General features: G+C 51.8%; 1 protein-coding gene across 1 annotated transcript in view; it reads right to left on the bottom strand.

Annotated features, from left to right (window-relative positions):
• FRMPD2 (FERM and PDZ domain containing 2) overlaps window positions 1-13,182 on the bottom strand; it is a 67,118-nt gene extending 53,936 nt beyond the window's left edge. The window contains exons 1-9 of the mRNA XM_018042153.1: window positions 12,957-13,182; window positions 11,255-11,412; window positions 9,905-9,970; window positions 7,655-7,846; window positions 5,896-6,028; window positions 5,080-5,167; window positions 4,522-4,648; window positions 2,400-2,471; window positions 173-347 (exon numbers count right to left, since the gene is read on the bottom strand). Coding sequence (XP_017897642.1) covers window positions 173-347; window positions 2,400-2,471; window positions 4,522-4,648; window positions 5,080-5,167; window positions 5,896-6,028; window positions 7,655-7,846; window positions 9,905-9,970; window positions 11,255-11,412; window positions 12,957-13,182 — 1,237 coding nt within the window. The remainder of the gene's footprint in view (window positions 1-172; window positions 348-2,399; window positions 2,472-4,521; window positions 4,649-5,079; window positions 5,168-5,895; window positions 6,029-7,654; window positions 7,847-9,904; window positions 9,971-11,254; window positions 11,413-12,956) is intronic.

Raw genomic sequence — 13,804 nt, 5'->3', positions numbered from 1 at the left:
ACCCGCTCCAGTACTCTTGCCTAGAAAATTCCATGGATAGAGAAGCCTGGTGGGCCACAGTCCATGAGGTCACAAAGAGTCGGACACAAGTGTGTGACTGAGCACGCTCACCACACACACACCGAGACACCAGGGCTACCTGAGGTGTCAGGCCAGCCTGGGAGCCACTCACCTTTCAGGTAAGCCAAGCCAAAGTAGGTGAGCTCCCCGAGACTGGCAAACGGTGCAATGGCACTAAAGACAGCTCCCACTGTCGATGTGACGTCACATTTCACCTCCAGGCACTGCCCGCTCAGCAACACCACACAGAGGCCCCTGAGAGCCAAGTACGACTTCGCTTTTTTGGTCTGAAAATAAGAACAGTATAAACCGTAACATTAACTAAAAGACATGGAGCCTTTACCACGGGCTAGCTACTGTGCTAACTACTTTATGCGTCTTTTTTCATTTAACTGACAAACAACCTAAGAGATGAGTATGTTTATGATTCCTGTTCAGCAGATGAGAAGCAAGGCTCAGAGACTGTAAGGGACCAGCCCAGAGCTGCACTTAGTAAACGGCGGAACTGGACTCAAATCCCTGCTCTTTGCCAGGCTCTGCAGGGGCCAGCAAGGCTGGGGCAGGGTGGGGGGGGGGGGGCGCTCATGTAGCAGATGTCTCTCCCCTGCAAAAATTCCTGGGGCTCCACTTCCCAAGAGGATTGCCCAGGGCCACAACGGTGAACCATACACCCCCAGAGTAGTGAACAATGCAATACTGACCCCAGGTCCTCACAGAGCACAACTTGGGTGGGCAGAGAGAACTTGGGTGGGCACCTGTCCAAGGAGAAGGCAGGGCTAGAGCTTAGCGGATCGCTGTGAACCAAGAAACTGATCGGCAGAGGTGCACCCAAGGAAGTGCAGCAGCATCTGTCTTCTGTCCCTCACCCTGCTCAGATTAATTCCAGATACAACTGCCTCTGTAGCCCCACCCCGACCACTGTCACCTCCGCCGAGCCGCCCGGAAGAGCCCATCGGTCCGCCCCACAAAGGCTGGTCCGCCGCATCTCTGCACACACTGCCCCCTGCCCCCTGTGCCCTTCCCCTCCATCCTCTCATGCAAGTTCCTACAGGTTTCCAGGTCGGCTCAGGACCTCTCGTCTGCAACCTGGAGGTTGAGCCACCCACACCCTTCTCTCCTCCCCCGGTTCCTAGTGTTCAGGGCCCCTGCTCCCTAAGGATGAGGGCTGAGCACCCCCTGTGCCCCAAGCCTAGCCTGAGGAAGGTCTTCATTAAAAGACAGTCATGATGGACACCACAGAGGCTTTAGTTCCACTGAGACCAAGCCTGCCCCCACACCATGACCTCCCACAGCCAGCAGCGGCTCCACTCCCCAGCACTGGACTGAACCCTGTGAGAGTGGGATTCCCCGTGACCCCAGGCAGGCACAGCCACGGGGCACACTCTAAGCCACTCCGGTTCCCGCTCATCCGCACCTGTGTCTCCTGTTGCTGTGTAACACACTTGCCCACGCTTGAGTTTAATGCTTTGCAGTTGCCCTCTTGAAATTTGTAATGATTGTATGTTTGAATGTGCGTTTTCTAAATGCCGTCCATTAGAGCATGCACAAAGAGCTTGGGTCCCCAGTGGTCCTGCCTGCCCACCTCTGGTCCATTAGAGCATGCACAAAGAGCTTGGATCCCCAGTGGTCCTGCCTGCCCACCTCTGGTAATGGGTTTTGGCTGCCAGCTTCTCTGTTCCCTAGTGCCCAGGCCCCTTCCAGTTTCCTTCTCCCCCTCCCTACCCTGCAACCTCTGCCAACCTTCACTCAGGATCTCTCCCCTCTTCCCCGGAGTGCTGGTTCAGGAAGGGTCCCAGTCAAACATCTCAGAGCAAGGCGGGCAGTGGCTGAACCCACAGTGGACTGACAACACCAAAGCTCTTTCCTTGAGCCTCAGGAGAGACAGCCTGTCACTCACCCCCGATCCAGGTCTGCCTGGGTTGAGCCAACAGACCAAGGGAAGGGAGACTGACTTCTCCTCTCCAGAAAATAAACGCATAATGCTGGAACACAAACTTCGCGTGAAGAGGAATATCTGTTTTTTTCATACCAAGAGATCTGGGCTGTGGAGCATTGCCTGGCACCTACTAGATGCTTCAACGGTATTTCCTGACTAAAGAGGAAGATGAAGACAGAGCTCGTCTGGAAGGACAAGCAGGACTTGGTGAGAAGTCACAGAGGTTTCTTCCAAAAGGGGAAGAGGATGCTAAAGGATGGATGTCAAGTAGCAGTGTGACTTGGCAAGGGCTGGCAGGCTCCTGGAGGAGAGGGTAAGCCCCTCAGAGCTTGATCAGGCTCGGGTACTGCTCAGCTGGCCGCTCACCACCCTTCAGCCCCACCCAGTCTAACCCAGCGGTTACCACAATTGATCCAGGCAAATACAAGGTCACCGGGGCCTCTCCAGCCATCAGGGCAAACTCCGGCCTGGAGAACTGAGGAAACAGGCAGTTACTCTCGGTAAAGAAGAGAAATAAAAGTCAAGCTCCACACGGCTGGAGCCCCAGCTTCAGAACTGAGCTTCTCCCATGGTTTCACCCCCTCCTGCCCACAATCAGCCTTCCCTTCCCCAAAACCAGCAGGAAGCAGGTTCCAATGAGATGGGGTCAACTGGGCTGAGGCCCTAGTGAGGCTGGGCATCTCAGAGCAGACGTCTTAAACAAGCAGGTGTGGCTTTGGTGATGTTCTAGCTCTTCATTTGAGCACCCACTTCATTTTAAGTGCCGTAATTCATGCATCATCATATAATCTTTTATATGTCTCAAAATTATACAACACGTTGCATGTATAAATATATGCGACAAGGTTTTGAAAACAAAAATACTTTGAGATTTAGATTCAAAGTAAACATTTTACCTTGTTCTGGATGTTGAATCGGCAGCGTGCCTGAGTATTTATTCTCAGTATCACAGTACTTCATGTTCATAGGACACTTGTGACCCAGGAAATGCCCTGATGCCATTTTTATTTATACCCAGCCATCATCCTGTGGGGTGCACATTCTCAGCCCCTTTTGCAAGAAGTGGAGGTTCCAAAAGGTTAAGAAATTCACCCAAACTAACACCAGTGAGTCACAGGATTGGGTGGGCCTTTTTCTTTAAGATTTTTTTTTAATGTGGATCATTTTTAAAGTCTTTATTGAATTTGTTACAATGTTGTTACTGTTCCGTGTTTTACTTTTTTGGCCACAAGGCATGTGGGATTTTAGCTCCCCAACCAGGAATCAAACCCACATCCTCTGCATTGGAAGGTGAAGTCTTAACCACTGGACCTCCAGGGAAGCCCCTAGGTGGGCCTTCTAATGTGTCTCCCAAGGGTACCCATGAGGACTTCTGTCTCAAGAGTCCAAAAGTGCAGCCGGGGGTAATGCACGTCCTGAGAGAGTTGCCAGTATTGTAGAAGCATTCGACCCCCATCCCTCCAAGCTCACGAGGGCCTGAGAGTGGTCTTGGAGGGCAGCAGGGGCTGAAGCGGAATATGGCGCTCATTGCCGCGCAGGAGAGGATGTCCTGAGGCTATGCCAGGCTCTGCTCACCCCTGGTTAGTTGAGCACATCAGGAAAATCTCTCCACAACAGACAGACAGGCAAACACAGCCTGTTGGGGGCTTCAGGGTCTGACATTCCCAAAGGGCTCCTGATGCGCCAACAGAAGGCCAGGCAGAGGCGGCCTCATCCGTGAACAGCCTGCTCTGGAGGGCTTGCCACAGGTCCAGGGGTGCCTATCCCTGTGGCCGCTGTGGCCTTGTGTGGTTATTTTTCCAGCTAATGCCAGTATCACCCATGGAGGAAGGGGCGCTTGTTATCTAAACACTGGAAGTGGCTCTGACTGCTGGCGCCAGGGCTGTTTCGGGCAGAAGGTACAACCTGGGACCACCCCAATCTCACCCTCCAGCACAGGTGTAGCAAGCTGGCCCCTCAGCAGAGACCAGACTGCCTGCCAGGAGTCTCGGGTCCCCAGAGCCGTGAGCAGGGGCCCCCCGACATGGCCTCTCCTGTCAGCCTGGACTTCCCAGCGGGGCAAGCCGGCCTGCCACTCTTGAGCCCCAGCTCCCCACACTCATCCCGACTCTCCTGCTCTTGTGCCAACCAGCCTGGAGAATCTCTCTCGCCAACTACCCCAGCCACTGCTTTGTTTCCACACGTCACCTGTTCAGAAGGCGCCTTCCAAGCACGTTCGGCCTTGTCAGCTCTCTCACCACCTCCCTTGTCCTGTCCCCACCTCACATCAACAGCCATGAACTTCCTGAACAGTGGGACCTGGCACCTTCAACCTGCTATCCTACAGAGTTTATAGCAAGGCCCCTCCATAACACCTGTCGCCCTGAATTGCCAGGCTGGAGGTCATTTCAGTCCAGCTCTGTAGGTCTCAGCCCGGGGAGGCTGGCCCACAGCAGGATCCTGCCCATTTTCATTTGCCGTGTCAGCCACACATGGCTTCTCTCTCACACCGCCTGTGGCAGTGCCCTTCAATCCTCTTTGCTCACCTTTCCCTTTCTTTGCAAAAAACTCCTTTGGGAAGGAGTTGCCGGCCGTGAGTTTTCTGGGAGAGCAGAACCGGAGCTGAGCCGTCGGCCTTCCTGAAGGTCTGGGGGATCTTGAGTTGGAAGGGCGCTGGCCAGCAGTCAGAGAAGAAGCAAGAGTTAACAGTGGAAACAGCTTCCCTCTAGGCTGAACGCAGCCTCAATTCCTAGCACAGAATCAAAAGCTAAATAAATCATTGTTTTTAACATTGTGTTTTGTGGTTGTTTGTCATGCAGCTCACGTAATGTAGACAGTCTCTACATAACAGCATGCTGTTTCCAAACTGAGCCTAACTTGGTTCCAAGAGGAGAGAGAACACCCTGACGGCCAAACTGCCATCAGGCCCCTCATCACCTTGAATCCATATCTGCTTAAATGTGGCTTCTTCACCTGCCAGTGGAATAGGGTCGGGTTTTCCTTGAAAAGCAAGAGACTTCTCATTAATTATCAAAAAGAGAAGAAGCAGGGTTCAGCCGCTCCCACGCCAATACCCCACCCCGAGCTCACAGCACTGTGCCCACCTGTTCACAGCGACGCTACAGCGACCGTGCGCGGAGGTGTTCAGTCCGGGCTCCAGGGAGCTCTGGGTCTCTGTGCTTCTCTCTGAAACTAACCAAACATCATAGTGAAAGGCACGGGCAGGAGCAAATAGTGCAGTTTTCTTGCATTAAGCAACTTAGGGTACGGACATCAGCGACACGACTTGACAGCCGTGTGATGTCGACAAAGCTGCTTGAAACTTCTGTTTCCTCATGCGAAAGACATAAACAGAAATAGCAGTCACAGCGGGCTGGGGGAGTTTGGGAGAGATAAAGCCTAACAAGACAGAGTACTTTGTTTTAGGGACAACAGACAGCAACATTATTTTCTTTTTCAAATCTCACATTCAGTTGAAAAGTAGAGAACAGTAGAAGATTTGAAGATTATTCTAAAAGCCATTCTTCCAACACACTTAGAGCAACAATAAAAACAATCTTTACAAATTGCTTCTCCTTTCATTCCGCCTAGAAATCAATTAAAGGAAAAATTTTTCTTTCATGATGTTTGCTTAAATTTGTTTTTATCAACTCGGACAGTAAAAACCCAATATAAAAAGAACCTATGTTGGCTATAAATAACTCATCTAAATTATATCTCCAAGTGAAGCTTTCCTCAGGACACAGGAGGGGTCCTAAGCTCAGTCCCTTCTCTTCAGGGGCAACCTGGAAGAATGGGGCTTGCCCGGGCTTTCTCTGAGCCCAAGCATGGACATCGGGCCATGAAACAACAAAGGGGGCAGGACCCGGTACAGTGGATGCCATCAGCCTGCCCGGGGAAGGCCAGGGCGCTGCACCCACCTCTGCAGTGACGCGGACACCCCAGAGCCCACGCCGCCTGGCTCTCACAGCTCGCTCGATGCAGCCTGTTCCTGAGCAGGTGGCTTCTGTCTCGCTGCCCAGAGGAGCTCTCCTCCACGGCCCTCCTCTCCACCTGACGGCCAAGAGCATCACACATCCACATCCCAAGGTCAAGAGGGAACGCTTACATAAAGACAGACAGCCTGGCCGTCAGTTTGAGTCAATGTGGAGGAGCCTGTCCTTCACTTTGGGAGTCCAGCACGGAGAACAGTAGCCACCAGGGCGAGCTCACCCACACGCTCACCCACCGACCACACACTCGCCCCCAGCCCCCAAAACCTGCCCACTCACGCACACCTGCGCCTTGGCTCACGCGCCCCCACCACAGGCCAGGGGCTCCCTGATGATCGCCCCTGTGCTTCCAAGACTCAGAGCTACATCGCCTCCACTTCCAGTCCTCTCCACCTCTGCCCTCTTCATAACTGCGGATACGAGTGTCTTCTCATCACCTCCCCTCAGCACCTGACTCGCATCTGCCTCTATTACACCACGTTGCAACAAAGTCACTTGCTCGTCTGCCGCCTGCGACCTCATGTGCTTTACACACCCTTGTAGCTCATCTAGCTCAGTGCCCCAGTTAGAGTTGAATACGTGATCAAAATCACTTTGCAGTTTTCTGACGACAGTGCTGAGCCTCATCGCAGTGTCCATCAGGGGACAATGGCACACTGATGGGTGACAGGCTCTAGTGTTTTTCAAATAAGAGCCCCTCCTTCCCCACTGAATCCTGTGGCTCAGTGCACAGGAGTAGCATGTTTACACGCCAAGAGAGAAGTTCAAAACAGGAGGATAGGTTGGCAGAGGCAGTTTCTGACTGACTGTGGGCAGCTTCTCCAGCTACTCCCTGCTCTCCACCCACAGGGCTCCCTGTTAGTCTCGGTCTCAATTCTCCAACACGCCCCCTGCTAAAGGGCAGCGCTGCACAGCTGGCACCCCACTTGCCCCACCTGAGTCCCAGCTCTGTCCTGGCCTCAAGGGGAACCAAGGCTGGTCCGATTCCTGCTCTGGAGCTGCCCATGACACCAGGCTGAGGCCGTCTCCACCTGAGACCACCGCCTTACTCAGCTCGACCCACCCACACATCCTTCCATCACTCTCTCTCTTGTACAAAATGCCCTGACTTTGCTTCACGGCATCCCAGCCTAAGCCAAATGCTTAGTGCGTGCCAGACCCCTTGTTAGGGGCTGGAGAGCACACGCGGGGTGCAGTCACACAACGCGGCAAGCAGCACAATGAGGCGACCACAGCAAGGGGGCCCTCTGCAGGCATACGACGCAGCGGAGAGGGAGGGACCGGGGGCCTCGCAGGCACAGTCAGGGAAGGTTCTCACATCAGGCCTAGATTTGAATTTTGATAAGAGAGCTAACTCATGGGTCATATATATAATCATTTTAATGCAAAGAGGCTCTTCTAAAGATCCCAAAGGTCTTGGCCACATTAGAAATCTAGGCTCCCCCAAAGGTCTTCACCAGCGCTGCCCAATAGAACTGCAATACCAGGAAAGTTCTAGGTCTTCCCTGTCTAACATGGCCCTCTCCAGCTGCAAGTGGCTAATGAGCACTTGAGTGTGGTAGATGCGGCTGGGGAATTAAATGTTATATTTCCTTCTAATGAACTATAACATAGCTCATTTGAATTTTAATAGTCGCACATGGCCGGGGAAAGGCCCCAAGGTTGAAAAGCACAGATCCACACTGACCTCAGAGATAGTGCCCAGGACCAAGCCGACCAGCTGTCTGACGTGGAGATTGGCAGAAGTTGGGTGGACAGCCGCTTCTTCCCAATGAATCTGACAAGCTTCCAGGACAGACTGCAGCGGCAGCCGCCTGCCAGGCTGGTCTTCGCACATGGTCAGCAGGATGGAGTGCAGGGGTTGGCAAAGCTGCAGGGGCTGGAGAGCGGGGCAGCCCTGTGAGAGGCTGGCCGAGCTGCAGCCCCTGAGGGCAGTGCCCTGTCAGGCGTGCCCGGGGAGCAGCAAGAACGGATGTCCTCATTGACTAGACAGATGCCCGCTCCTTCTGCATGGCTCAGGGAGGGACACGGGCTGCTTCACCGAGACCACAAAATGCAGAGCAATTATCTCTGCACCAGCTGTGTGCAGTGTGCCGCTCTCTAATCTGGAACGCCCTTTGGTGCCTGGGGAGCCCAAACACATGCCTGAAATCCCTACGAAAAACGGGTGCTTGACAAAGTGGATTTCTGCCTATGCCAAGGACCCAGATCAAACCAGGATCAGCCTTTAACTCACATTCACCTGGGCAGCCTATCATTTTCTCAGATTATTTAGGTGGTTCTCACTGGGTCTTTCCCCTAGAATGTGAGCTCCAAGACCATAAGCACTGTGGCTTTTTCACTTTGGAATCACCAGTGGTCAGCATAAGGTCAATAATCGTTGACTGAACTTCATGTCACATGAACTCATCAGGCAAAAGGAAAAATGGGTATTTTATTAAACACTTTCCTCATGCGTTTAAGAGGCCACCATTTATATAGAAAGGGTGTCAAATTCAGACTCACAATCAGATGTTTTCCTAACACTCATCCACACTGCAAGCCATTTTTCAGATGAAGGCTGTTCTACCATTTCCTGCCATGGAACACCAGCTCTGAATTTCTGTCTTCATATGTATGCAGACTGCCGAGTCCTACACTCATACAGCACATCCCAGGGCCTCCAATGCGCCTACACTGCACAGCTACTTGAGATATAAGGCGGGAGACAGTCCCTGTCTTCAAGAGGTTCAAAGTCTAATGAAGACGGTCATTCAAAGAGACAGGCACAGCACAGGGTGGCAAGGGCTTTGATCTTGGGAAGTACAAGACAAGGTCATAACCCAGAGGAAGGCGCTTAGCCCATGCTGGGGAGCGAGGAGGGAGATGGGGAAGGAGCTTGAACGAAACATCACAGAGCTCACTCTGGTTGATTGGGAGAAAGGTGGGAGGGGAGCCACAGATGGAGGAAGCAGTGGGGGCAAAGGCGGCACATGCCTGGAAGGAAGGGGACCACGGGCAGAGCCAGGGCCAGGGCGAAAGGACAATGCCCTTGTTCAAACGGCTCAGAACTTTAATGCAGAGCAGTAAGTCAAGTGTGGGGCCCTTGCAAGCGCAGTGTGCTATTACATAGGCCACACACTCTGTGCTGAGGAGTGAAATGTAACCCCCTGGGGAGTGGAGAGCTGTGAATAATTCCACAGGAGAGGAAGGTGGCCAGGTCTCTTTTTGGAAGGAGCACCGGAAGCCCTGGAATGTTGAATTGGAGAAGACAGGGGTGAGATGGAATAAAGGAAGGGAGACAGGAGGGCAGGGAGGAAAAGAGAGAAGCCAAACAGCCTGGATAGAGTTCTCCAACGTGTACTCTCATTACACCAGTTTCCACAAAACAGTCATAGTGTCAGACAAATATTTACACTTACAAGCAGACACGTGTGCATTCTGTAGTCAAAATTGTTATAAAATGCTATGATAAAGCTTAAAAGTTTCTGCACATTAAGCCTTTTCAGAGTCTTTAATAAACTACTCTGATAAATCTTCAAGAAGAAGACATTGTAGGGAACGTTTTCCCAGATGGATTAAGCACGGAACCCTCTTTCATGGAAGCATCTCACTTCAGTAAGGGCTGCTTTAAGACCTTTTCTATACATTGGTATCTTCAGCTTCTATGAATTTCTCTAGCTTCCTACTTCCTCTGGACTAGAGTGGCATATAAGCCTTATCTTGCTTGCCAGTCCCAAACTGTGGCTGCCTGGGGTGCCATGTTGAGTAGGATTCTGAGGTTCTTTCTGGACTCAGCAGAAGCCCTTCTTTAACATCAATTGGCAATTCTTCCTAGAACCCAGGAGGACAGCGTGGTGGTGCATAGCTCAACAGATGCGGTCCCTGCCCTGGGAAAATAGACTAAATAAATCCAAAGACATCACCTGGCAAGACTTTGAGAATCCTGTTCACAGACCTGATTTGGTGGAACGTGAAACCCCGCTGACCAGTAGAGAGTCAGTCCCAAAGAATAGACATGCATCTATCCAAGAGAAAAAGCATGCAGTTAGATCTCTCATTTCTGTCATTCCATGGTCCTGTAAATGAAACATATTTTCCTGTGTGGCAGACACTGTTGGCTGCCTAGCCCAACAACCATCTGCAACCCCTTTAAACATTGCTGCGTCTTACTCTAGAGGCTAAAAGTCTCATGACCACGACACTCATTTTTTGTGAGAGACATGAAGTAGGGGGATTCTGAAAAGGTTTGTTCTTTACTGTCAACAGGAGCACGTGCATTGGTCCCATTCTTTTCCCCCTTGTTTCTGTCTTGAACACTGATGTGATACGTGGAATCATGGCAGCCATCGTGTGACCATGAGGCAACAAGCATAAAGCCAAATAGTCAACAGCTGAGGAGGATAAAATGAAAATATCCAGCTTTAGTAAATGATGACATTTACTGAAGCTGATGACCAATCTCTTGACTTCTTGTTATATAAATAACTCATCTGTGGTTCCAGCCACTATATTTTAGGCTGTTTGTTTCTTGTAGCCAAAACTGTCTCTACATGACATACTATGACTCAGCCTGATTAAAACGCATCATAAGTTCTCAGAAAGCAGCATGGTATAACATCTCCATGGAAAAACAAAAATCATCACTGATTTGACATCCAGAAATAATCGATGCAGACATTTATTTTTGGAACCTTGGGGGGGTGTGTGTGTGTGTGTGTGTGTGTGTGTATACACAACTAACATCACATAAGTGTAAATATATACACATAATATGAATTATATTATATATATTTAATTACTTTTCAAGTTATTAAGTTTCTACAGTTTCATTGTAATGCTGTCTTGTTTCATCTCCACTCTCGCTGGACATTTAGCTGGTTTCCAATTTGTCACTAACGTCAACAATACAGATAAACATTGGTGCAGCTACCTCGGTCTTTCCTCAAGCCTTGGGATGCACTCCATTTGAGGATCTGTTGGGTCCTGTTAGGCTTTTGCCACCTGCTGTGAGACCGCTTACCTACAGCTCTTCCAGCACTTCTTTCTGAGTATAATAAGCTGATTGATTAGGTCATATTACCCCCACTTTACAGATATAGAACCTGGGGCTCAGAGAAGTTGACTTGTTCTCACCTAAGAGCTAATAAATTACTGGCAAGACAGCCTGGGAATTTAAAATTCATTAAAACATTTGTTAAATCCATTCTGCTTCAGTATTCCTTGGGGCTGAGCTGGGAGCTGGGGATGACCAGGCCTCTCCCAGAGGACAGGCCCACAGATGCCGCAAAGACACCACGCGTCTTACCTGAGATGCGTCATGCTGCTCATCACCGCTCTGTCCCTGTAGCAGCTCAGGGGCCTTGAAAGGAGCTGCCTCTATATGGGAAACATGGTCTTGGAAGGAAAGACTTCCGGTCGGAGAAAGCAAGACTGACCAGGGGCAGACCACATAGTTCGAGGAATCTGAAACCAAGGCAGGTATGGGGGTGTAGAGATGGGGCCACCATCTGGAGCACCATCTGTGGGAGTGTGCCCAGCAGGTGTCTTCCAAAACCCTCTCTGAGATGAACTGTAAGCAAGACCCAGGGAGTGGAAGGAATTCAACCCTGACACATGCAGGCATGGGAGCATGTGTCACAAAATGTGGCTGCAGCAATGGGTGGGAAACTAGCAAGCGCATCCAAGTTCACAGGCGGCCCGAGAGTCTCCAGGCAAAACGTAAAGAGCGATCAAATCGGCTTGGAAATTAGCACAAGTCTTATTTCTCTGGAGTCAATTTAGAAACCAAGGCAGCTGGTCTTCTGAACATACTCTAGCTGTTCATTAAAGCCTCCAGGGCAGGGAAGAGGAGTGAAGACCAGGAGGAAGATGGACCCTAAAGTACAGGCGCACAGCCTCCCTTCATACAGCACAGCCAGGGTCCTCGCCCTGACTGTGTATGTGTGATCTCCCACATGGGGAAACTCCACCGCGGGCTGGCAGGACATCTGAGTGTGAGCGCTCAGGTGTTTGTCCCAGTTATCAATTCAGTGCCTGGAAACTGCAAATCCATGTTTCAATACCTGCTCCCTCCTTTCCCTTCAAGAGCTCTCGCTTTCACTGCGAGAGAAATGTACAGCTTTCTCAGCAGAGGGCGCTGGAGAGACATTACGGGAGGCGGGCTCTCCTGCTGTTTCTTTGGGGTTAGCGGTGTGTGCGTGAAGAGGGACGCTCTGCTCCTGCACTGGACTCTGGGTCCCTAGGCCACCCCTCGGCCTGACCTTGTGAAGTGATCGCTTCGCAAGCCTATCTCCAGAGACACCGCAGGTTCCGGGCCTCCTGCAGGCATTCGCTCCTGGAGCTGTGGCTCATCTCTGCCTGCCCACATCCAGGGAGTCACCCTGCCCCTATAGGCGATGCCTGCAGACACCCATAGCCAGGTTGAGCAGAGAACTTCGCCATCACCGTGGCCTGCAAGCACAGCTCCTCCAGCAGATCTGAACCCCAACTTGGAGAGGGGACTTCCCTTCAAAGTTTGTCCCTCACTGGTATGCCCTCAGTCCTAGGAGACCATGTTAAGTTTCCTCATATCTGACGGTTACTCCTCTATCTTAGCTTAACAATTCTTCATATTAACCTCCCCTATTTAGACCACTGAATGTGTGGATTCTGTCTACTAACAGTTGCAGCATCTGGCAGGGGATGATGATTGCCCCCTGCCTCTTTCCTGTCTCTGGTTCCGCCCAGGCTGCCCAGGTATTGGGAGAGCCCCACAGAGCTCCCAGCCTCTCTCTCCCTAAACTCCATGCCTGGAAAGGCTGCCATTCCAAGGCACAAAGACTTTCTTCCAACTCTGTGGCATTCCATGGGTCCAAGAGACAGAGCTGCCCTCCCAGAGCAGCTCCATGGGGGAGGCTTGCGGGTGTCCCGTGCTCAGTCTAACACCTCGGATGACAGATCAGAAAGCTGTTTGGGAAGCTTCACATTCAACTCCCTGGGCCTCAACTGCCCCAGACACACTCTCTTACCATCGCAAAGGTCCTCCAGGAGCCGCTCAGCCGCCAGGGACAGGAGGGACCAGATTTCCTCCTCAGATAGAGCTTCACCCCGGACCTGGAGGGCACTGGCCAGGGTCACAGAGGCCGGGCTCATACCTGCAAAGACACACGTGCGGCCGAGCCCTTGTATAGTCCGGGAGCCTGTGTGGCCATGCCAGCCCATGCGCAGCCCAGCCCCTCTGCAGAACAGCCCCATGTTTTGCCACGTGTCCCCAGGTCTGGGCGCAGGGCCAGGCACACGGGAGAAGCTAAAGAAATGGTCACTGGGAGACTGGCTGGCTTTGGCTCGTTCTCAGTGAATGAGCACATCAGTAAATAAACTAACTCCCAGTTAAGGGTTAAGTCCATAAATGAATGAACGAACGAACCTTGAGAACGGCTCCCTCTGAGCTGGGCATGCGCTGTCGCAGAGAGCTGCCCGCGGCGGACTGTCTCTCGCCTGCGCCCCTCTCCGTCTGGAAAAGTGGGTTAACAACCTTTTTTGCCTCCAATACGTGATTCACGTCGTTCCTCACTGGCTGCCACATGCAGAGTCGGATTTGGCCCCAGTAGCAGCCCTGTCTCTAACGATCACTGGCACCTGCCCGAAGGGCGAGAATCACTAGGAAGATACTAAGCCCTGTGTTTTGAAAAGGCGCAGACTCACAGGGAGGCGCGGAACTGATTTGCGGGAGGAGGAGGCAAGGAAGGAGGGTCTCCTCTTCCCTCTCTCCTTGAATATACTCCGTTAGAGCTGACATTTAAATGTCTGTCCCCCTGGCAAAGCTGCCACCCACTAATCTCCAACGTGGAGAGCCCCAGGTGCGGGGGCAGTGGGA

The sequence above is a fragment of the Capra hircus genome, chromosome 28 (assembly GCF_001704415.2).
Source record: "Capra hircus breed San Clemente chromosome 28, ASM170441v1, whole genome shotgun sequence".
Taxonomy (NCBI): domain Eukaryota; kingdom Metazoa; phylum Chordata; class Mammalia; order Artiodactyla; family Bovidae; genus Capra; species Capra hircus.
The sequence above is the reverse complement of the archived record's forward strand: the minus strand, read 5'-3'. Positions and strand labels throughout refer to the sequence as shown.